This window comes from Neodiprion pinetum, chromosome 4 (genome assembly GCF_021155775.2).
Source record: "Neodiprion pinetum isolate iyNeoPine1 chromosome 4, iyNeoPine1.2, whole genome shotgun sequence".
In the NCBI taxonomy this organism is placed as follows: Eukaryota; Metazoa; Arthropoda; class Insecta; order Hymenoptera; family Diprionidae; genus Neodiprion; species Neodiprion pinetum.
This window is the reverse complement of record NC_060235.2, coordinates 1,299,968-1,323,002: the sequence shown is the minus strand read 5'-3', so window position 1 is coordinate 1,323,002 and position 23,035 is coordinate 1,299,968. Positions and strand designations below refer to the sequence as shown.

Here is a 23,035-nt window from a genome sequence, read left to right as displayed (position 1 = left end):
TTTTGTAACCTTTTATTTTTTTTTAAGGTGCCACTCGAATAATTTGTGACAAATACTGGGAAAAAAAATTGTCATAAAACCTGGAGGGAGTAGGAAAATATTTAGAGGTCGCTACCCTATTATTGGAATATTTTTTATTTATTTTCACGCGTACACCTTATGGACTTACATTATATACATTAGTTTATTTATATTTTTTATTATCGTATCTTGGTGCAAGGTGTCCACATAAAAATACATGAAAAATATTTCAGTAATCGGGAGCGTACTCTAAATATTTTCCTACCTCCTTCAGGTTTTACGACAATTTATTTTTCAGTATTTGTCACAAACTTTTCGAGTAGCAGCTTAACAAAAAAAAAAAATTAAAAAATGAGTCACCCTAATGTTTGGTTGAATCTACCACAATTGATGTAGATTTTACTCAGAAAAATTGCTGTACATATATTCACCACAACCGAAGTAGAATCTACATTACATTTTTTTCCGTGCACTTCCGGTTTGCACCTATGTCCACGTCGCTCGTAGGCAGGTACCTCGTATCTACCATGATCGTCACCTCGATTTTCAGTTCACAAAGCCTGAAACCGCATGCGTTTTACTACGTGATGATGATTACGGTAGAGTCGAGGTAATTCGAATCTTGGGGAAAGGTCAACTCACCTAGAACAGGCGCGGCGGAACGTATATTTTCGAGGTATGGAGCTGAATGTGTGTCTGTGTGTGAATGGGGGTTAATTTGGACTAGCATAAATAACACCGTTAAACTTTCTGTCTTGTCCATACAAATTACACTTTCACTTCACTTTGATATGCCGAAAGTTGCATTTTCGCAGCTGTTAAGGTTGATGAATTCGTTCATCAGAAGGTCAAGATCTAATTCAACTACATATTGGTGAATAATATGGATTATAGATACATCGTCCAAGTGATCTTGCAGCATCGCGTTAATAATCAAGTAATTGAAGCAAACTTTAATTTTTCGAAACTGAAAATATGCATGAGATGTGGAATTTTGCACCTACTAAATTTCGAGCACTCCACACCTACCATAGTGATTTTTCCGCGTCCGACGTCGTTGAACAGAAAACGGCCATCTGATAGAGTTATTTAAAGAAAAAAGTCATTCATCTACCAACGCGTCAAAGTATCAGATAAAACTTGTTACAGGAGACGCGGATGAAGTGCTTTCAGGTCATAAATTGTTATGGTTGTCAATAATTCTGTGCTGTACACACACACGTGCGAAGTGTGGGGATTGTTAACGGTAACCTTATACGTCCATTATACGTGGTCACAAGTTATTGTCGGTTTGTAATACGTTCGTTAGGTACAGAGGTCCACGTGAAGAATGAAGCGGCTCCCTGGCGTGGTTTACTAATTCACGAACCGATGCCTTAATAGAGTTCGTGCCGTGAAAAATTTAGATCGTTATGCGTTAGTGTTATACCGAACCGAGAAACAGGCGTATCATCCTTTTCAGAATAGAATTACCTACCCTCATTTGCGAATATCGTCACTTGAACGGATCTGGATCACACCAAGTTCGGGAGAAACAGGGAGTAACAACTACTGACAATCGGTCCAACGTGGTTGAGATTACAACTGATTCTGGAGGAAGTACAATTGCCCTGTGGTGTACGACTGACGGTGTCCAGTGGTCCTGAAAATATCCTTGAATTTTGCTTGTCCTTCAAGAGTCCTGAAAACTATCCTGGATTTTTTTTTGTCTCCTGGGAACATTCTCTTTTTAACGTCCTTGAATAACCTGAAAATGTTTTGAAAATGTCTTTGAGTTTTTTACTGTAAGCTGGGAAGATTAGAATTGTTAAGTCCGAAGAGAGTGCCTTCAAGGTTTCGAGCAAACCAAAGGTGGTGAACAGACTTACAAATTGGTCAAGAAACTTGATAAATTGGTGAAATTCACGCTCGTCGATGACGAAGGAACGAAGGAGCGATCGAGTGGAGGATGGAAGTGGCTGCGGGTAGGTGTTGAAGAGCGGCGTATGTCACTCGCGGAGTAACTCATGCACCGGCGGACCCCGAGCGTGAGTGCGAGTGTGAGCGAATATCGGGTTATGGGTAGAGTCGGTCGGTGTGTTGGTGGCTCTTCGAATGCGAGATCAGCAAATCTAAGATCGTGCAACCGGTGTCCAGTGGCGCGTCCAGGTTCAGGTTGGCGGGGGTACGAGCCACGCCACGCCACGACGACCAAGTGCTGGACCGCGCCGGGTCCAGCGAGTGAAGGATGCTGGGAGGCAGGGGGAAGCGAAAGGTGGAATGCGCGGGTCTCGAAGGAGGAGCTGTCGGCGGTGAAAAATCACACACCGGGGCCACCACTGCCAGCATCTGCTCTACATACGCGGGTTCTCATCCCAAGAAACCCCGAAGACGTGATCTCGAGCACTAGACGCTCCAGAATTCGCATCTCGAACCATTTTCCGTATCTCCTTGATCTCCCCGTTACACGGTTGTGTGTACTGTAAAAAATGACGGTGTTAAAATTGACCAAAAGTGGCTGGTGTGGACCACTATATGTAGAATAATTTGTAGTCAATTCAAAATTTCAATGTCAGGTAGTGTCGGGTTGATATCAAATAGTCTTGGATCGACACAAAAAAATTTTCTATACAAGTCCACACCGCATTTTTTTCTACCGTGTGAATGAAGAGCAGACCAATCGAGGCCAAACAAAAGCTCTTTAAGGGGATGCTCCAACTCGGACCGGACTCGAAAGGTCAGATGAAAAGCTTCTGCCCTCACGTGGACGAATTAAAGACGGCGAAGAGCCAGCTGAAGTACAAGATTGTACATGCAGAGGTGCAGGAGGATTGAGAACCTCGAAGAATCGGAGTATGGAGAAGCAGAGCAAGATATATACGTATTCCGGCGGGGCTACCGGTCGGCCTGCAGGTCGGGTCGGTGTTCCCCTGTGTTTCATCTCTACTTTTTATTCGTTTTTGCTGTACCACCGTTTCCTTCCTCCTTTAGCCACTGGCTATTCTCGCGTCCGGCCGATTCGCCTCTCGCTCCCTCGGCTTCGGAGTTGTTGTTCGATTGTTTTATTACTTTTATAAACGACGCCGCCTCGCTCCTCCGACCCGACGCCGCCTCTGCTGAGCAGGCGCTTCCTTTGTTGGCCTGGCCATTGTTGCTCTCGTGGAAAGATGCGAATTTTAATTTGATATTGTCTAATATTATTTATGTATGCACACTAAGGACGGCAGCTTCAAAAGACCCCCTCCTTAAACAGACACACACACACATATCTTTTCGTACACCAAAGGTCCTTCCAAATACTTCTTTACCACCCTTACGGCTGCCCCCGTAATGTCTCAACACTCCCAACGGGTTGCTGGGTACTCAAGACCCATACAGCAACCAAATCTCCCTCTGGCCGAAATAGCTAAGTTTTTTTAATTCATCTGGCATTTATCAATTATCCATCAAATCGTCAAACTGTGAATTCCAATTATATGCAAAAACGGTTATCCATTTTCAACGTTCATTATTGAACCTGATCTTATGGTATATTGTGCTCATTCGCTACTCGGATTCAACTCAATCGCACCGTTTTCAATCAGTGGATCGAGTTACTGTTCGTATACCAAGTCAATATCGATCGGTGACAAAACGACGACCATGCATTATCGCCATCGGTGAGGTCACTTTATCGAATTTGAATACTCGACTATCAACGCGTCGAAAGAAATATAATACATGTTCGGAAGATTGGGCGTGCGCAGTAGTGGTCTTCGGGGAATCAATATCAGCCCACATTGCCGAGGAGACCCGCCTCGGCCAGCTGCAGAGTTTGAGGAATAGACGCAACAGTTGTGTTTGAACAACGATGGAAAAGGTGATCGGTGTATTTCGAACAAACGTATCGCGGGCATAAAACGAGCTCGTCTCGCGAAATTGCCGTTCCAGTTTAGTAACAGCGGCTATAACGAGAGCACAACCGTTCGCAGTAACGGCTCGTCCATCTCAACAGTGCGATAAAGTCAAGTAAAATTATCCGAAGTGCGCGACTGATGAGGATATTTCGCGAGTGTGTACCTGCGTGATATGTAAAATGGAGGGCTGATTAATCACCGGTACCTATTTCGCGATCATTCGGCTAAAGATGATCAGCCGTGTGTCGCTTGGCATAAACGTCGGCATACTCTTAACGCTCTTGATACTTGGCGCGCTGTTTTCACTGCCGCTGAAGCTGCTGCTTGATACGAATCGCGAAACGGATGGATTTGACGAGCAGGAACGAGGGAGATCCGCTGATGAACTACCGCAAGCGGATTACCGAAGGATGAAGCTCTGCGGGAACCCCGACTACAAATCCCTAGCGAAGTTGGTACACCTCAGCAACTACGATGGAAACTGCACCAAACCAAAGCGTCCTGATGGCGAGAAATCGAGGGGACGATTCGCCGCTGAAAGATACGCCAAAAGATTCGCAGAAGACACGAGCGATCAGCAAAACGTGAGCACTCATCAGAAGAATTCCATCTCCATAGCGGGTCATATCCTCGCTGTCTTGCTGGTCGGTTCGGCGGTTGCTGCGCTGGTCGAAGTTCTGCGAGTTCGTCTTTTTGCGGCAGTCAAGGTGCGCCGGCTGATTTGTCATTATAATTACGATGCAGATCAAAGCAGAGTAAAGAGTAGCAGCAAGTCACGCGACATGTGGCATCCATCCTCACCGTTTTCTTAAATTCCATAACCAGCGTTCCGACGGCGGCGTCGCGACTGTAGCGAGGAGATCATCCCTCGTCGATTTAGCCCAGAGACGAGCCGTTCGCAAGGAGACGGTTCAGGCCCAGAAGTCCTTCGAAATCCAGGGTATGATGCACCGATCCCCGCTTCGTTTGCTCGGTAAATCGCAAGTATAATATAACGACTATTGCATTAGATATAGTCAACATCCAGTTTCAACCCACTTGTTGCAGAGCGCAGGATAAGCTCCGGACGTGCTGAAATATAACTCTCCGAGAAATGAGATTCTGAAACATATTCCGTATCTTCTTATAAACAGTTTGCATAATTGATCAGCAAAAGCTACAGTGGAAAAATAAGAGACATTGACAATCATGTGTTCACTGTTTTTCTAAAACGTGATCCTTCCCGTTTGACCCCAACAAGAGTAAAAAATCTACCGACGTGTATATAATTACGGCAATGTATTCAACGAATCTTTGACCTCCTTTTGCAATGTGCGGAATATAATATCGTATAGGTGTCATAAATCAGCCACAGTGTATCATTTCGATAGTAATTAAACAAAAAACCAATCGCTTTAACTCCTCGTTCAAGCAGCTCGCCGTTGTATAAATACTTGCGGTGGCATTGAGCAAAGACTGGAATAATACTTCCAGGATTAAAGATATCTTACAGAAAATCGCACCACGTCGTTTTCGTTGGACCAGCGTGACAAAATATCGAACCGATTTACCTGTGCAAACAGCGAAACTCTAGGAACCATAATGTCCCTTTTTCAGCTGCCCGGCCACCCCCACTGCTTCGTCGGTCGTCATTTCCAGCTCAGTGCCTGGGTAAGAAGGATCAGGTCCCGATTTCGACAACCGTGAACACGGGCCGGCTGTCTAGAAGACCGTCGATCGTCATCGACTCGGAAGAGGACGTAACCGTTTTGACGGACACTTCGCGACGTCGTTGTCGTCTGATTAGGCGTCATTGAATTTTTCCGACGTGACGCAGGAAGTCTTCTGTGTGCGTGAGGCCATTGCTGGAGACTATACGCCTTATCGATTGTAATTAATCAGTTCACTTTGCTTACTCGAGAGGTTTTGCTATGTAAACAATGTCCGGTTTGATTCTAAAAGTATGTATACAACGGGGTTTCTGCATACAGATTTCGAAACCTGCATTTTACAAACATTTTAACCGTTTTATAGCTCAGACACCATTTTCAAACTCCCGTTTCTCTGTTTTCAGAGAGAAAAGAAAATTATGGTAATCACCGCGAAAATGAAAAATTTAGAAGGGCTTGTGTCTGAGCTATAAAGCGGCTGAAATGTCGGCAATATTCCGGTGTTGGAATTTTTACGCAGAATCCCCCTTGTATACCTACTCAGGAAGAAAAAATTGTTCCGTTCAGGATTCCAGCAGACCTTGTTTAGAAGCCTGTATGTACCTACACATCGAGCAAACTACGAGAATTTCAACGCCTGCTTTCTCATCTTGCGCTGGTAAGTGAGCAAGGATTTAAACGCCTTTTAAACGGTTCACCGTCATTTACGCTTGTACTAACCTCGTCGAGTTTCAGGTGACTAACCACGATTCCCTACATCAAAGACACGCATCATTTACGGACGAAAAACGTTGCTCACGCACAATCAGCCAAGCGGTTGACTCGGAACGATTTCAGGTGAATTATCATGAACGACGAAACAGCTACGGAATCGATTTGTAATTGTCGCTCGTTGGACACGATTTTATCAGTGCTTGTGGTTTAAGTGCTTTTTTTCTTTTCAGAGGATTTACATTATTTTTAAATTGTAACAAACTATCATTTCTGGCATAATGTAAACTGGATTATGCTATAATCTATTATTTTCAACTAGATGAGAATAGGGAATTAGTGATCTGTTTTTTATACATTGTTGACTCATAGCAACGAATTATCCGTTATCTCTGAATTTGGACGAAGATATGAGCATTGAGGAATCTCGCCAAATTTCGATCCCCGTGTCATAATTTTCACCATAATTATTCTCGATGTATAAGTGTCTAATATTTGTGTGATACTGCATTGATAGGCAATTACCAAAGTCCACACAAGTCTAGCAAGAATTAAAACAACAGAGGATACTAAAAGAAAAATAGCTGAAAGTACACATTCTGATCGCATTGCGGTTCAATAAACGAGTGCCAATATCCATTAAAAATATGCATACGAATTTTGCGAGATCAATCTAGAAATATTCGTGATATATATGTATGCATAAGTTCTTTTGTGACGCATTTGAATCAACGACTGTACAAACACCGAATAATCTGAAAATTCGTGGTGCTGTTAAAATATACCTTACACAAGTTATACCCATACTTGAACGCGAATGTAGATATAATCAAGGTATTTTCTGACGTAAAATGTTTGTAGCAATTAATGCATCGAACGGAAAGTTCGCTTGCCTTTAAAGCGAACTATCCACAAATAAGTTTATTACTCACTCGACTGTAGGAGTTGGCAGCTGATACGGGAATGGTATACTCGTATTATAGCGAAGATGGTCAGTCCCAAGAGATTTTGAATACGAACAGGCCTGTGTTCGAAATCCGGATGAAAAGAGGATCTCGCAAAGAGTGATACTGATGAGGTCCAGATACAGATGGAGAGAGTGACCAAATCTCGAATCTGTAATGAGTAATGTAGTATACATTATATCGATGTGAAAATGTATTTTATGAGTACTCTAAGTTTCCAACACTCGATATTTACTGTATAATATAAAAATATCTGTAGACATATTATATTTCTACATAGAAGTATACTCTAACTCGACGTATGTACGAAGCTATTTCACGATTATAACGATGATGAATTTCACCAATGCAGGTACTAGTAACGATTCTTCTGCACATGCAAATGTCCAAAACGCTTTTTACGCAACCTGCGACACTATGCTCTAACCATTGTGCGTACGTATATTGTTGTAATCACAACGAAAAGTCAATGTGATACAGTCCGAATGCCCTGGTGACTACAGCCAGCAAATATTACGAGGTTGAAGTTAGTAATGTTATCGTAACAAAACATTAGGGAAGCATCACAATTTTCCTTATTTTAGAGTTATTTTGAAGGAACTAAGATGTCGAAATTTGAGAATGATTTGTTTTATTACGGTTCTATGAATTGCAGACAACTTCAATATCGCTAAATAACCGTTTTTTCTCATCATGAACCCATACGATAACGTTACCAACTTCAATATGATCAAATGTTTCCAACTGTAATTTTCTTAAATGTATACATGCTCGTAAACGAATAATATATTACATGAATGCATTTTATCAAGCACGGAATTAAAGAAGACTCTAATTATCCAATAATCGTGAAATGCAAGATAACAATTGTTTGTATTGAGCTGTATAGATACATGTTTTTTTTTCATTCCCGAAAGCAACTGGTGGTACCCGTTCTAAAAGACAAGATTTTCCTTAAATACAAACAATCACCTTACGATTTATTCTACTCACATCGAAACGAGATTTTTCGGTTTCCATTGTTGATCTAACGGCGACTAGTCAAGACCATTTATGAGTGTGTGTTTTGACGAAATAACGACAGCGATTTCATGCATCAGCTTGAAACAAAACAAGGCCTCCTTCTGTACAACCTGACGTTAGGCGCTACACGTTTTTGCTCGCGTTGCAGATGTTTAGGAGCAAAGAAACGCTTAAGAAGCAAAGCTACGTGAAATAAGTACGTGGGCCTGCTTATAACAGACGATGAGAATCGTACGAGGAAGTACGCGTAATATATTTTCGCGTAAGATCTACTTTCTGTTATTTACCTATCGTCCCGTGGCTACATATGAAAGTAAATATTGTCCCTCGACGCGTGCTGAACAAACATCGACAACTTGAAGCACCGAAGTAAATAAGAAATCCAACCGACGCAGGCGCAGTTCGATCGCGCGTGAGTCGAGAAGTCGAAGCTAGGTGACGCCACGTACAAGGCTGAACTGCCTGAAGTCGGTTGGCGTTGCCGTTGGTGTTTCTGTAGGTGAAATGAAGGCGCAGAAAAGGTGTTTGTAGCGATGAAGCTGAACGAGAAGAACCAACGGTGAAGAGGGAAACAAACGTCGCGCGTAAAGTGGTCCGAAGTAGGAGAAAAGAGATTGTTAAATAAATGAGAGTGACGTGCGCTAACGAGGTCAAAAACAAACGAAAGATGTGCAATGTCGTGGATAAACTGTAAGCAAGACCATGATCAGTACCGTATTTTAACTATTCTCGTTTAGAAATTATTACCGGAAGTAGGTCGCTCGTTTGTTGCACAGTTGCCAAGGCGACTGACCACCGATGGTGGTCTATTGAATAAATTTAAGTGCGTGCACCGTCAACACCGAAATGTGCTACTGATTCGTTAGCCATTGCGACGAACACGCTTGCCAAACGGGGAGATATCCCCATGATAGAACCTAGAACGCGGCCGAACCGAGGATCGCTATAATGGACTATTCGGTTCTTGGCCACTACGATCCTTCCGTTGAGGTCGTGGCGGGCGACCAGGAGCTGATCTGTGAGTTACGCGCCAATGACGCGGTGTTTTGACAGACGTAGATCCGCACGCACGATTCCAACGACAACATCCACTCTCCGCTTCCCCGATTTCTATCACCCAATTAGCCTCAGCATGCCGCTCTCCGTTACATCCACTCCACTCCACAAATTAGAGACAAGATACCAAATTTTTCTACATTTATACCGAGGTTGAAATTTTCCTCACTCGACGAAGCGATGACAGCGGTCACCTGATCAGCTATTCATTTGTTTTATTCGCTAACTTCACTCAGCTTTGACTGTGTCACGTACGCGCTCCGGCTTTCTTTTCTAACCGTTTTCTTTTTTCTACCCCCGGATGTTCGACCATCTGACCATCTCAGTATCTCACAATAACCTCAAAATGCAGTCTAGCTGGAGCAATTATGTCAATGAATAAACTGTACCTTTAATTCTTAGAGTAAATTGCGTTTTCTCTTGCTCCCATCTTATTGGTGCAATCATATTTCGAAAATTTGGTTTTGGACCGTTTGATTTCGAAATTTGAATCTGTAACGTATCTTTTCATCAGACTGAAGTTTGTAACGGTATTGTAATTATGCATCTTCAGAAAACCTTGTTATTTTTCAACTTTAGAGGATTAGAAATTCAGGTAACTGTTAATAAAGCATGAACAAACTCAGATTTCGTAAATTCAACTTCTACAGTCATTCTAAAGGTACAAAACAGTTATTTTTTGTTTCAACTTTCCGATACAGTAACGTTACTAACTTCAGCCTTGGAACTTTTCACTGTTATTCATTATTTTATTCGATGTTAAGATCTAGCGCTTAATTGACCAGCTTGTACAACTTACATTTGAGAGACATTTCTCGGTTTAGATACTGTATTGTAATAGGCCCTGGTATTGACTGTTATAAATTTCAATTAATTGCATGCATATAATATACACGTATTACAAGGATAACAATTCCCTTATTGTAACAAGTATCGTAGACGTAAAAGCGTACTGCACGATATCTCTTCCGTTCAATTTCTGTATTTTTTATTCTTTGTTCTTTTGTGAGAGTGATTTATGTAAATTACTGCATGCCGTTTTACAGTGTGTTTTTTTCCATTAAAGAGAAAGGATTTTTTGATCGTTAGTAAGTTAAAAATGACAATACCATTCGCTTTGAAGTTCACTTATCTTTACAGGATAATTCTTACCACAACATTAAACCACAGATAAAGAATTTCACTGATGGCTAGAATTATTGTTAACAAACAATGATGAATCAGATTCATTACTTTCATTTAGAATCATCTTGTTACTTAATAAAATTTAGAAGAATTTCCTCTATTTTGATCTTTGCCAATAACTGTAAACTGAAATTGCAGGGGAAGAATCAAACTATGACTTATCAAGCGAGGGGTTTGTGCCTGCGGCGGAACAGTTTGGCGAGGAATTTGCAGGTGCGGAATTCCAAGAGACTAGAACCTTATTGGCCGATGGAGGTGATAGATTCGGTGTTTCCACCCTCACCTTTGACAATGCCGAAGAACTCATGTGGATGGGAAATCAAGGGGTACAAATCAGTCTGAACCAATCTATTCTGCCGCAATAAAACGCAGATCTTACACCAATATCCGATTGAATTTCCATGAAGAGAAAAATAATATTAACATGTATTTTCAATTACTTATCAAGGGTCACGTGACGTCTTACTATGGGCCTGGCCTCCAGAAATACACGTCGTTTCAAGTGCATGCCTCACAAGAAGTCCGACATATCCATCCGATTGACGAAGGAATCCTTGTGCTCACGCAAAGTATGCTTCGTTGTCAGCTACGGCGTGGCATACCGATATTTACTCACACGTACGTTTACTTTACTACAATCCTTTGAGCAGCATTTCGGCATTCTTCAGTCTGATCACATTTTTCATTCGAAATGTAATCGTATAACAGGTCCTCAAACATGATAGACATGCAATGCATGCTTCAAACATCACCTGCGAGACTACTTATGGGAGGTCATCAAAAAAAAATTATTGATTTCAATCTCACCAGAGGGAAAGAAACTGGCCTGGTAAGGAAATTTTTGTCAGACGTTTAATAGGCATAGTGGCTTTATACTCGACAAGTATGCATTTACGTAGCGTGTGAAGCTTTAAAACTATCCGATATTGACTATGTCTCTTACTTCGGTAGAAAAATTGAATAACGCGAAACTACACTTTGGTTTTTAGGTACACGTCGGCGATCACGGTTGTGCAATATTGAGACAGCACAGCCGTCTTATATGCGCAGGCAATCCTGCTGGGAGAATAGACCTTCGGGATCCAAATACTCTGTCGATAGAACACACTTTAGACACCCACAGTGGCTCCCTGAGCGACTTTGATGTACAAGGAAATTATCTAGTTACTTGTGGATTTAGCAATAGGTGAGCCTTTTATTTTCGGAGTAAAGAATCAGTGAAATGTAATTGCATTTCTGTAAGAAGTTAGCTACATAAAAAAAAATACGCATTTTACTTCAAGACTAAATACCCCCTTGCATTTCACCAAAGTTGATTCAGAATTTTCACCCACAAATTAATTTTACATTCAATATTTAGCCGCCAGGGTCTCTCGGTAGATAGATTTCTGATGGCTTACGACTTGAGACAAATGCGAGCACTTACTCCCTGCACAACTCTTGTCTATCCTCTCTTACTCAAGTTTCTTCCGAGCTACTCGAGTCGGATTGCTGTTGTGTCGCCCTTGGGACAGATGCAGCTTCTGGATACAATCTACGCCAATGTTCAACCATCCATGACTTGTTTGTACCAAGTAAGTGGGCTAATCGATAGCAACGAATTGTAAAGAAAGAGGCTTAAGGTATTGCAGTTTTATGTGCAAAATATTGCCATGACTGCTAAAAAATGCTTTTTTTTTTAGTAGAGAAAAACCCTAAAATTCTATTTCGTGTTTTCAGGTGGCCACTGCCGGTGCTATGGCACTGTCCTTTGACGTGTCATCTACGTCACAATGTCTTTGCTTCGGTGATTCAGCTGGATCGATTCATTTCCTAGCCACCAACACACCTGAACCACAATTCAACACTTTCTCCAGGTGCGTTTGTCACAAATTTATGTGAGATTGAACAATCTGTTGTTCATAACTGTGGTACATCCTGCTTAGTTGCTGCATTTTCATCTCTGCCCATACAGACCCACCGAGTTTGCTGACCCAGTCGAAACGCTGCAGCCTATTGCATTTGACGATAATGTTACGCCTCTCAGTACGATACCTATGGTGTACTCTGGACAACCTTTGCTAAGCGATTGGTCCGAAGAATATCTCAAAAAAGTTTACAGGTCAGCGTTTAATTATTCTTATAAAAAAAATTGTTTCAGTATCAATTGCCAATTTTTTTATCTTTGCCCTAATAAGGCAACAAATTTGCAAAAATTGTTAACGAGCCTCGTTTTATTTTTTATTTTTCAGAAAAACACCGCCTGTCGACCCAGAAATTTTACGCACAATGAAAATGCAAGGGACTATAGGATACGCGCCGAATCCTCAGGCCTTCCGCAGAAACCAAGTGAGGAAACAATATTCTCCCACACTTCTAAAATATTCTCCTCCATCCGTTATGAAATTTTCATAAACAAATTCTGACTCCGTAGTTTATATTCTAGACGTCTGTCAATTAAGTTAAAGTTCGCAACTTTCATTAAAGTGATCTCTAATTCCAAAAAATCACTCCAGCACAAATGCGAATGGAAAAAAATACAAGATCGATGAATCACCCTACTGTTCCGAATATAAGCCGAGGTTTTTTGATTGTTGACAGCAGGCGCCAGAATCGTCCTCGTCTTATACGCGGACTCGTCTTATGTGCGAGTAACTAATAAAGACACCCTGAAATACCGTCTCCGAAATGGGGGTCGTCTTATACGTTGAACAATGCAGTATATTGTCGATATTGTGAGGCTGTCGACGTTTTGCTTAGAAAACAAGATTAGTCGGTTTGCTAATGGTCTGGATAGATATTTCCACATTAAAGGAAACTGCAGCCTAAACATTCGGTTTGGTAAACTTGAAAGTAGTTAGCCGCTTTTTGCTGAGACAAATGATGAGTATAGGCGATATGAGTGATTTAAACTTTAAGGCTTTATGTATCAGAATCAATGGTTAGTAGAAATGCTCAAAATCAATACTACTATAAAAATTGAGTAAGACTGATAAGAGTTCGTGATAATTATTATAATAGTTGAGAGCGTGTATTAAAATAGAAACGTGATATTATATTTTCATAAGCTAGTCGATTGCGTTCCACTGACATCAATTCAGTATAAAATTTAATAATAAAATGTAACGATTTATACGCAAAGAGTGAATTTCAAATCACTTTCGATCTCTTGGCAAATCTTGTATTTTTTGTACAATTGCCTTCGATATAATGTAATTATTAACTGACTTTCTCCTTCACACGTCAATACTTATTTACTAATTGTGTGTGACGATTGTGATATTTTTTGTTTCTTTATTGCCTCAGTTGAATTAACATTTTTTTCCCCTTTCTGCACCATGACGTGTACCATGTGTCCAAAGACCATCAATTATTGTTGGTACTCTGCATATAATGCATGATAATTTTCGAATAAATGGGAAAGTTACTTTCCTTGCCAAACGAGAAAAAATGTGAATTACGACAATCATTTATCTTCTCGCATAAGAAACATGAAAAAAAAAAATTGGCATTTAACATGAATGTTCCATACGTATCTCGTTCCCAGTAATAAATATCTAATTACAAATTACAATACGATCATCCTATAAATTTATAATATATATTCCATATGTATATATAATGTATATTCAAAGTTGTATTTAATTGAAATAAAGGTTGTATGAGAAACTCATAAAGCCTGATATTAGTAATCTGTCATTGTTAAATTGTTCCCACGTTGTTTTAAAATAAGCGTTATTTATTCTGCATGTAAGGAAAAAATATTGGAAAGAATACATTTCAAAAAGAGATGACAAATTTTGCAACTTTTAGTATACAAAATAACCACGGAGTAATTTCCGTAGACATGAAAGATATATTTTGTTATTGTTAACAAAAGCGAATGGCACTTTGAAAGTAGATAATACCTTTTATTCCAGATCCCCTACAATTTGGAAAAACGACGTGGCGTAGCTAGTAAACTATTCGCAGGGGATTCTCGCGCCAAGGCGGAAGCAGATGGCACGTTTATTGCCATACCTAAACGTTATCGTAAAATTGAAGTGAAATACTCTAGGCTTGGATACGACGAGTTTGATTTTGACCAGTACAATCGCACCAGCTTTTGCGGCTTGGAAGCAACCCTACCAAATAGTTATTGCAATGCTATGCTCCAGGTAAGAGGCTGAAGAATACAAAACAAATTCTTCTGTTTTCTGCTCGTAAATGTTGAAAATATGTAAGATTTATTGAACAATAGATTTGAAGAATATTATTTGTCTCGATTGCAGCTCCTTTACTTCAGCGAACCGGTGAGAATAGCTCTTCTATCGCACTCTTGTCAAAGAGAGTTCTGCCTCTCGTGCGAACTGGGCTTTCTCTTTCACATGTTGGATACGTCTCAGGGCTTTCCTTGTCAGGCTGCAAATTTTCTTAGAGCTTTTAGAACGGTTCCCGAGGCTTCGGCGCTTGGATTGATACTCAGCGATCTGCATCCGGAAGCTAAGAGAAAAACAAGTCTGATACGGCTTATTCAGGTGAGCAGAAAGAACTAAGCACAAATGGCTTGGAAACGGTATACAATTGCCAAAGTCTTCGTGTTTTATAATTTCTTCAATTTTCATCTAGAGCTGGAACAGGTTCATTCTACATCAAATGCACTACGAAATTCTGGAGACACGGAAACGCGTTCAGGAAGAAGAGGAGGCTGCCCGTCTCAAAGCTGGACCTAAAAATCCACCATTTGTTTATAATGAACAGGATTTTCCCAGCATTCTTCAAGATCTGGGTTCTCGATACAGGAGTCATGACGAGGATAGGAAAAAGAGAAGGAAGCAAGAGGAGGATGGTAAATATATGTGGATTACATCGAAAGGTAAACACACAGCTTATGTGTAAACTTTGTCTTTGCACTGGGTAATTTTTGTGTTTATTTTTCTATTATTTCTTCATTTATTGATTTGAATTTTAATTTATTTTTCTCGAGAATCAAGAATGAGGGAATGTGAGCAATTTAGTTGTATGTAAAAAATACTCTTTTCTAGTCGTGTGTCCATTTATACTAAATTCAGTGCTACCTTCGAATTATACATTGTTATAATTCGAAAATGGAATTGATACTTCTATTATTTGCTACTAATTGGTTTCGTCAATCTCATATTTCCTGCATTAATTGTTCATCACATGTAGCATATTTCAAAGATGAATCAAAATTGAACAGAGAATAAAAACGGCGTATTCATTTTTTTTTATTTTCAAGGTAATTGGACGTGATTATTGCGGTGCTTTAGCAATGTGAGAATCCTCTCATAACTGCGTAATTACACATATGTTTACTTCTGTTTTCATAATTTTTTCCCTTTGAATGTTAAACTGCTTGTAGTAAACTGATTTCAATTATTTGTACGACAAAATTCACACTCGAGTCAGCTTTTAGATCGTTGTAAAATAATTGCTGAAAGAAATCCCAACTATCCAAGTAAACTTGAATCAGATTTAATTTTCAAATGAGTAAAAACCAATCGATTGTTACTTGGAGGTAAGTAAGTTTGCATGCTGTAAAATATATCTGTATGAATACCTGAAACCAAAGTGAGCATATCCTATCTTCAATGCGCTAAAATCAGAACGGTACGAGGTGCAGTGACTAAAATAATTTGTACTCAAACTGTCTATCTCTTATATCCAGTTTTCGATATCTTCTTGAACACGACTATTTTTCAGCTGCACTTTTCTTCTCATTTTCAAGTACCACATCTGCGAAATCTGTATTTTGTAGCATATTTTATTCTAAATGGTTTCAGAACCTACCTGAGTCACTCTCGATCTACAGTTTCCGAATCAATTTCATTGCGTACGGCTAAATTAGTTAAAACCTTTGCGCACAGATACAACGAATTGCAGAAAACCAACAGAAGAAACGGAAATTCGAAACGAAGAAACTGAAATCAGCCAACTATTTGGTTCCGAGCAAATTCATATTCATCGATGCCTAAAGTGTGGACGGGAGGCATCGAAGCGCTCGATCATGCTGTTGTGCAACTTGACTTATCCAGAAATCATAAATCCTCGTAGGTATCTATACTTTACTGGAAAACCCACGTACTGTTCGTTCAGTTATAATATTGCGGTCTTTTCATATCATTGTCATCAATTTTATTGCAGCAGAGGAGATTCCATTCACATCAGTTTTAGGAAGTAGCTTGAGACCGGAGAAAATTACTCCAGCTTGGTGTGACAACTGTCAAAAGTTTACGCCGACGCTGCAAACTAGACAATTGACAAAACTGCCCCAAATTCTGGCTCTTAATTGCGGTTTGGACAGTCAACAGGTGCCTAAATGTTAACATTATAATTTCCCTTTGTACATTGAATTCTGAATTGGAATTACTCGTAGGTGATTTGAAAAATCTAAACTCTGTTGATCTAAAAATTTGAATCAACTCTTTTAATACTATCAAATACTAAATATATACTATAAATAAAATACCAAATAATTTCAGGATAAAGCCTTTTGGCAGAACCAAATGGATCTTGTTGTACAGAGAGTCATTAATGGGAAAGATGCTAGCCCAGCTCGCAGTCCGATATCTGTAACCATAAAGCCGTGTCGTTACGGTGCAAACTGTACGAGAATTGGTTGTCGATTCAAACACGCAGGAAAAGATTCAGGTATGTAAAGCAAGATTGAGCAGCATTGACGACTCTCTTATTTATGTCAAAACTTCTATTTGTAAATTACTCTTTCCACGGCAAAAAACTAATAACGCTTTCCATGTTCTGACTGTGCAGATGCTGTACCACCGCCAGCGACACCACCAACAGCGACAACGCCTGTACCAACGCCACCGAGCCACCTATATTATTCTCACTCATGGGTTCCTCACCACATTGAAATAGCGCTAACTTCAAACGGAGAACTGTCAATAAATAAGCTCGACAAAATAACTACCACTGAACCCAGCCTGACCACCATTAATACTCCTGTACAAAAGTTAGCTGAAAACGGCCAGGGTGACAATGAAGTTGAGACGAGTATACCTGTTTTTGAGAAAACAGTGGAGAGCATGGCAAGCGAGAACCACAAAGCCGAGCTTGAAGGCACCCCGGCTCTCAGCAATAAGTTGGAACCTTCAGCTGTCAGCGGTGTTAAAAAAATACAGTACAGTCTCAGTGCTGTAGTCTGTCACATAGATGACAAAAACGACGAAGACCGAAGAAACATCGTTGCTCTAATACGCGTTGCTCCAAGCTACCACAAACGATCGACTGGCAGTGCAGTGTCTCAGTGGTACATCTTTAATGATTTCTGGTAAGTTGGAGTTATGAATGTTGTATTGTTCGATGAAAGCTTTTTTTCCACAACTCGCGATCTTGATATGAAATGAACCGCTACTTTCCACGCACCTCGTGGCTAATGAATTTGAAGATATTGCATTCACAGCCGCAGCAACTTTCCTACTACTTTTCAGCATATCTGCAGTGACGCCTCAGGAAGCTGTCTGGTTCAATCTCGATTGGAAAGTACCTTGCGTTCTCCATTACACCACAGAGCCGTTCCCAGAAGTAGCGCCCTTTATCAGTCCGCTTACGTCAGACGTGTTTGGTGAGGACAAGTGCATTGCTCGTAGCGGAGGAACGAGGGGTATTACTTTCACACCGTTAACGTCAGATGAGATGCCAAAGAAAGGTATGAAGCAGTTGATCCAACAACTACTACCTTTAGTTATAACGGACCGAAAATTCTACCCTACTTACGATTTTAATATGTCATGGTTTCGTTCAGGAGAATTGGTGGCGATAGACGCTGAATTCGTAACTCTAAATCAGGAAGAATCTGAGCTGAGAAGCGACGGGAAAATGTCGACAATCAAACCGAGTCATATGTCCGTTGCACGAATAACTTGTATACGCGGGTACGAACTTATTTTATCTCGATTTTTTCGACTGTTTATGATACTGTTTGGTGCTCCATGATTTTGTAGTTAAACTTTATTAATCGTTGTTTTTTTTTTTTTTCTAGTCAAGGACCATTGGAGGGGACCCCGTTCATAGATGACTACATTAGCACTCAAGAACAAGTAGTTGATTATTTGACAAAGTTCAGTGGAATACAACCGGGAGATTTGGACGCTAATTTCAGCAGTAAGCACTTGACCACGCTGAAATCAACCTATCAAAAATTGCGATTTTTAGTAGACAATGGAATAATATTCGTCGGTCATGGGTTGAAGAACGATTTCAGGTGAGCTGTTGATTTCTAAAATACTTCGAGTTTTATTACAGGTATTGAACGTTCCTGACGAATTAAATAAATACTTTCTACAGGGTAATAAACCTGGTCGTGCCACCGGAACAAGTAATCGACACCGTATTGCTCTTTCATTTACCTCACCATCGTATGGTGTCCCTGCGGTTTCTTACCTGGCATTTCCTTGGTAAGAAAATACAATCGGAAACGCACGATTCAACGGAGGATGCACGCGCTGCCCTAGAGTTGCATCGAAAATATAAAGAGCTTGAGGCACAGGGAAACCTGACGGAAACTCTGAAAGAATTATACAGCGTTGGCACCAAGCTACAATGGAAGGTGAGTTGATCAAATGTATTGATTATTTGCCTCATCTCTCCGATCGGATAATGAACTTGATCGCTGCACAGGTTCCAGATAGCTGATACAGGGATGACGCGATAGACGGGACATGTGAAATCAGACCAAGCAGTGCTCATATCTTTTAACAGTGCGAGACTTTAGGAAAGTCATAAGAAAAAGGGGGAAAAAATATTGTAATTTGGCAAATGCCGAGGTCGTGAATTTTACGTCATTCATTTGTATCCGTTTACTTTTTTTTTTAAAAAAGAGAGTATTTTATTCATAGCCTTGTGCAATTCGGCAATTATTTGTACCAACAATTTTTTTTTTACGGAGATATAAGGTGAGTTTTGAACGAAGTTAAACTTTGTTATTGGTTTTTTTTTAGGCATATTGATAATTGACAAATTTTTGAATAGTTTCAATTATACGGGTATTTGATGGTAGTTGCGAACGAGATTGGTTTGCAAAAATGTTCAAACGTAAGTGAATATCCAGGTGTCCATTATTTTTATAACGTATGTGTAGGTATGTAAACAATTTGAACGGAATGAGATTAAAAATTCACGGGAAAACTGCCGTTATTAACAAATTACATAGTCGATACTTCAACTCATCGCTCCTACAGTAAAAAGAGAAAAGAAATACATACGATTGTTGTTTAATAATTGGAAGTGAAATAAGTAGTCAAGAAATTCTTGTCAATCATGGTTGCAAAACATTTCTATTTCTATAACTGTTAGTTTACTTACCAAATAATACGTGTAATATATTGTCCAATAGCGCCCCAATTTTATTTTGATTTTTTTCAAGAGAAACGCAGTAACATCGTAAAACTGCATTTTAGTACATATATTAAATATTTATTTTTGCTTTTGTAATAATGATAATAACTGTTTCGGTTTCAAAACAGTAACGATTAGTAAAATTCCGAAATAGGATTGCAGTAATTGTAAATATATACTTATTACACTGTTTACCAGTTTATTAAAAATACCTAGATCATTTTTTTAATCATAAATTATGTTCCCTAATAGTAAAAATGTTATCGTGAAAACTTCTCTTTTGTTTATCTTTTTCTTTTTTTCAGTTAATTTCGCTCCCTTTAAATTAACCGAATTTTACGTAAACTGTTGTTTATACGCATCTTTATTTCTGGAGTTCAATAATTCGCTCGCTATCCTGTTGAATGTAAAATTACAAGAGCCTGTTTTCTTCGATTGAACAAAGATAAAAACAAGACCAATCAACCGTATCTACAAAAAATAAAAAATGCACATGGTAACGGAATAACATGTATATTTTACAAACTAATGGTATACAAATTGTAGATTACTTTTATATGAATTTTGACAATGAAAAAGAAAAAACAAAAAATTGGTCAAAGCGTACCTACCATAAAAAACAAAAATACTATACAGTATATTTTCGGATATTTGGATAAATTTACTTATTATTCTTATTCTTATTGTTATTACTATTACGATTTTTACTACCATCATTATTATCATTATTTACCGCTGTGGAACTTACCAATTGTGACAAGTGTGTCACACGTACACTGTGAAGCGACATTTAGAAAGAAAAAAAAAAACCTGTTAATACGTAATGTTAGCGGTAATCGTGCATTTATTTGTTATCGGTATGTCATTATGATTTTCAATAAACAAAAAATCACATTACATAGTGTAATAGATATATATGTATATACCTATATCTTAAAATTATCCGCGTTCTTCCATTTTTTTCGTCAATTGTGGACGAAAACATTGAACGTACAGTATTAAAAGTAAAAATATATAAATAGAGCGAGTTCTGTTGTTCGAACCAACATTTTTGCAACAATTTTCTTCCCATTCGAATAATCGGTTTGTCAATTCATCAAATATTCATCAAAAAATTGGTGGGTGAAAGGTAATGAAACGTGTATTTTTTTTTTTTTGTATTATTAATTATTGTTTTAATAATAACGCTTATTCTGTATTTACATGTATATCTACGGTTCTTTATCGCCAAGAACAAAAACATTTATATTCACTATTATGTGTATATATATATATGTATAAGCTATTATTATTGCGTGTAAGTCTAATCATTCCTAATTTTAGTAATGAATTAATAATTTACATACATACACGAGGCGTGTGCCTCTACAGGGTGTCACGTAACTCGCGTATAGAAAGCCCGTAGCAGCGTTTTCCATGAACAATAAGGATAGTAAACTATCAGCGTTCTCAAATAGAGTTTAGCTTAAGCCAAGTAATTTCTTTTCCATTTTTGAACGTCATGTTGGAGTCGTCTTTTTGATTTCCCCAATTGCATAATCAGCAACGTTAAAAACTACCAACTTTCACATTTTGATTTAATCGGAGGTGAGGAAAAAACGAGTTTTGTTGTATCGTAGAAATTTCAATCAAACTTTACTGTTTTCATTTTTCGTTTAAAACACCGCGACGGGATTACAATACGCGAGTTATACGAGGCACCCTGTACATCTCACAGTAAGTATATCATCATTCGATCATTCGCTATACAAATACGTAATTTTAATAAATTATTATATTATGTTTTATACTCCCCCCAGCTTCTGAGCAAAGGGACTGTGATGCTTTATCAGCAAGACACAATATGTGTGTTCTTATATTTTTAATTTTATTGTTAAGACTTACGAGTATGAGATGCAAAAATAGTGAAATGTTCTTGCCGGTAAATGATACTTAAATTAATACGCGTGCAGAGCGAAATGTCTACAAAATAACAATAATAATAGTAAGTATATACATGTATATTCGATTTCTAAACGTATTTTGATGTTATCTTTTTTCTTTTTAAAGATTTTTAGTTCAATATCCGAGACTACAGCCTGTTTAATAATTACCGAATAATAAAAAAAACGTTTCTGACTAGAAACTCATATAATATTACATGTAATGAAAAGAGAGCTACAGGAGCTGGAGGGAGTTTCATTGGCAGTACAATAAGTGATTATAAATTGCTAGTGAAATTCTCTTTCTCTCATTCTCATCATAGAATTCAAAATTATTTTCGTTCGAATATCAAGGCACTCGTTTCGATTATTGTAAATATCAAAATATATTATTGTAATGTATAAAACAGTCGTTCGTTCGATTAGAGTTGATTGTTTAAAAAAAATAAAATAAGTAAAAAGAACACGATTCACGATAATTAAATAATAATTTGCAGTGATCAATAGCGGGTGAAATATTCCCTGTGACATTTCATCGTAGTAAAGTGAAACAGTGCGGTATTCAGATCTAGTTCAAAGGCTCGTCGTACGCGTCGACATTAAGTAAAATGACTTCTGAATTGTGTATCCCAGTATTCTAAATTTCGACTCAAGACGGTTCCGAACTCTGCTAAAATTTGAAAATCGACGAATGCGCCATCTCGGAGCTTTGGGTTGGCGATCAAATCCGTCAGTGACCAGTGTTGCTCCGACCGGCACGAAGTGACGAACCGTGTTTTTACGTATAATGCGTATTTGCGAAAGCTACGGAATTAAAACTACGGGTAAAGGCAAGTGGTGACTGTGGTATAGTGTGTCAAGTGTCGCGGTGCCAATGGAAGAATGCTTCTCAAAACACGAGTGTAAGATGGGTTGTGTACTCTGAATACCAAGAAGATGCGAGCGTTTGTTTATCCGTAAGAATCGGATTGTTCGCGATTTCTGTTTTGGCCGATCGATCGCGTATTAGTTCACATATTTTACGTGAACTTGAACGGGAACATTCTCCACTTCGCAAGGATGCAAGTGTCGGCGTCACGCGCCGTGTTCCTTGGAAGGCCAAGGACACATATCATCGCAGTTTGGAAAACCATCTTTGGAGGAGTGCTTCGATTAGCGGCGGAGTAAACAATCATTGCTGCGCAGTTTATTGGTCGTAGTTACCGTTTCGCAACGGCTGCCTCTCGGCTGCGTCGGTCGGCCGGTTTCTCTTGAAGAAGCCACACTGGAAATACACAAATCATAGGTAAGCT

At 39.1% G+C, this 23,035-nt stretch overlaps 4 protein-coding genes and 1 long non-coding RNA gene across 12 annotated transcripts in view; 3 read left to right on the top strand and 2 right to left on the bottom strand.

Moving 5' to 3' along the window:
* Positions 1–330: 330 nt before the first annotated feature.
* Positions 331–8,933, bottom strand: LOC124217995 (uncharacterized). Its single transcript, XR_006882955.2, has 7 exons — positions 8,532–8,933; positions 8,215–8,321; positions 5,447–7,372; positions 4,698–4,997; positions 1,890–2,480; positions 796–1,768; positions 331–493 (listed from the first exon to the last, which is right to left on the bottom strand). It is a non-coding gene; the product is annotated as an uncharacterized lncRNA (long non-coding RNA).
* On the top strand, positions 3,791–8,067 carry LOC124217993 (uncharacterized). 5 transcript variants are annotated; one of them, XR_011176927.1, is made up of 5 exons: positions 3,791–4,603; positions 4,722–4,836; positions 5,493–5,765; positions 6,113–6,203; positions 6,281–8,067. XR_011176927.1 is itself a non-coding variant. In XM_069135341.1 (4 exons), exons 1-3 carry the CDS (start codon positions 4,127–4,129, stop codon positions 5,690–5,692), a joined length of 825 nt encoding a protein of 274 aa, XP_068991442.1. In that variant the 5' UTR covers positions 3,791–4,126; the 3' UTR covers positions 5,693–5,724; positions 5,950–6,106. The 5 variants fall into 5 exon arrangements, 2 of the variants coding, with proteins under 2 accessions (XP_068991442.1, XP_046480235.1); XR_011176926.1 differs by having other exon boundaries at positions 4,722–4,869; positions 5,493–5,724; XR_011176925.1 differs by having other exon boundaries at positions 4,722–4,869.
* PAN2 (PAN2-PAN3 deadenylation complex catalytic subunit PAN2) lies at positions 8,700–21,405 on the top strand. Of its 3 annotated transcripts, none has more exons than XM_046624262.2 (21): positions 8,700–8,934; positions 10,624–10,811; positions 10,934–11,103; positions 11,194–11,314; positions 11,475–11,671; positions 11,846–12,059; positions 12,205–12,341; positions 12,440–12,586; positions 12,717–12,813; positions 14,385–14,621; positions 14,736–14,981; positions 15,073–15,319; positions 16,332–16,514; positions 16,609–16,775; positions 16,947–17,115; positions 17,236–17,755; positions 17,916–18,133; positions 18,230–18,359; positions 18,467–18,688; positions 18,772–19,033; positions 19,105–21,405. In XM_046624262.2, the coding sequence occupies exons 1-21, from the start codon at positions 8,919–8,921 to the stop codon at positions 19,117–19,119; spliced, it is 3,903 nt and encodes a 1,300-aa protein (XP_046480218.1). In that variant the 5' UTR covers positions 8,700–8,918; the 3' UTR covers positions 19,120–21,405. The 3 variants fall into 3 exon arrangements, with proteins under 3 accessions (XP_046480218.1, XP_046480217.1, XP_046480216.1); XM_046624261.2 differs by lacking the exon at positions 8,700–8,934 and adding an exon at positions 9,062–9,262 and having other exon boundaries at positions 15,073–15,292; XM_046624260.2 differs by lacking the exon at positions 8,700–8,934 and adding an exon at positions 9,062–9,262.
* The window catches only part of if (inflated), a 49,913-nt gene continuing 46,249 nt past the window's right edge, over positions 19,372–23,035 (bottom strand). For both annotated transcript variants that reach the window (XM_046624258.2, XM_046624259.2), the window contains one exon: positions 19,372–23,007. In XM_046624258.2, coding sequence (XP_046480214.1) covers positions 22,930–23,007 — 78 coding nt within the window. In that variant the 3' untranslated portion in view covers positions 19,372–22,929. The remainder of the gene's footprint in view (positions 23,008–23,035) is intronic.
* Positions 22,897–23,035, top strand: part of WDR79 (WD repeat domain 79) — a 49,203-nt gene continuing 49,064 nt past the window's right edge. Inside the window, exon 1 of the mRNA XM_069135339.1 lies at positions 22,897–23,028. The gene's annotated coding sequence lies outside the window, so the exon portion shown is untranslated. The remainder of the gene's footprint in view (positions 23,029–23,035) is intronic.

Bases quoted from the DNA above. Each gene is read 5' to 3' on its own strand.
- LOC124217993 (XM_069135341.1), top strand. From the start codon at position 4,127: ATGATCAGCCGTGTGTCGCTTGGCATAAACGTCGGCATACTCTTAACG. The intron at 4,604-4,721 runs GTGCGCCGGCTG...TTCCATAACCAG, and splicing joins GTCTTTTTGCGGCAGTCAAG to CGTTCCGACGGCGGCGTCGC. The intron at 4,870-5,492 runs GTAAATCGCAAG...TCCCTTTTTCAG, and splicing joins ATCCCCGCTTCGTTTGCTCG to CTGCCCGGCCACCCCCACTG.
- PAN2 (XM_046624260.2), top strand. From the start codon at position 9,193: ATGGACTATTCGGTTCTTGGCCACTACGATCCTTCCGTTGAGGTCGTG. The intron at 11,672-11,845 runs GTGAGCCTTTTA...TTCAATATTTAG, and splicing joins ACTTGTGGATTTAGCAATAG to CCGCCAGGGTCTCTCGGTAG. The intron at 16,515-16,608 runs GTAGGTATCTAT...ATTTTATTGCAG, and splicing joins TCCAGAAATCATAAATCCTC to CAGAGGAGATTCCATTCACA.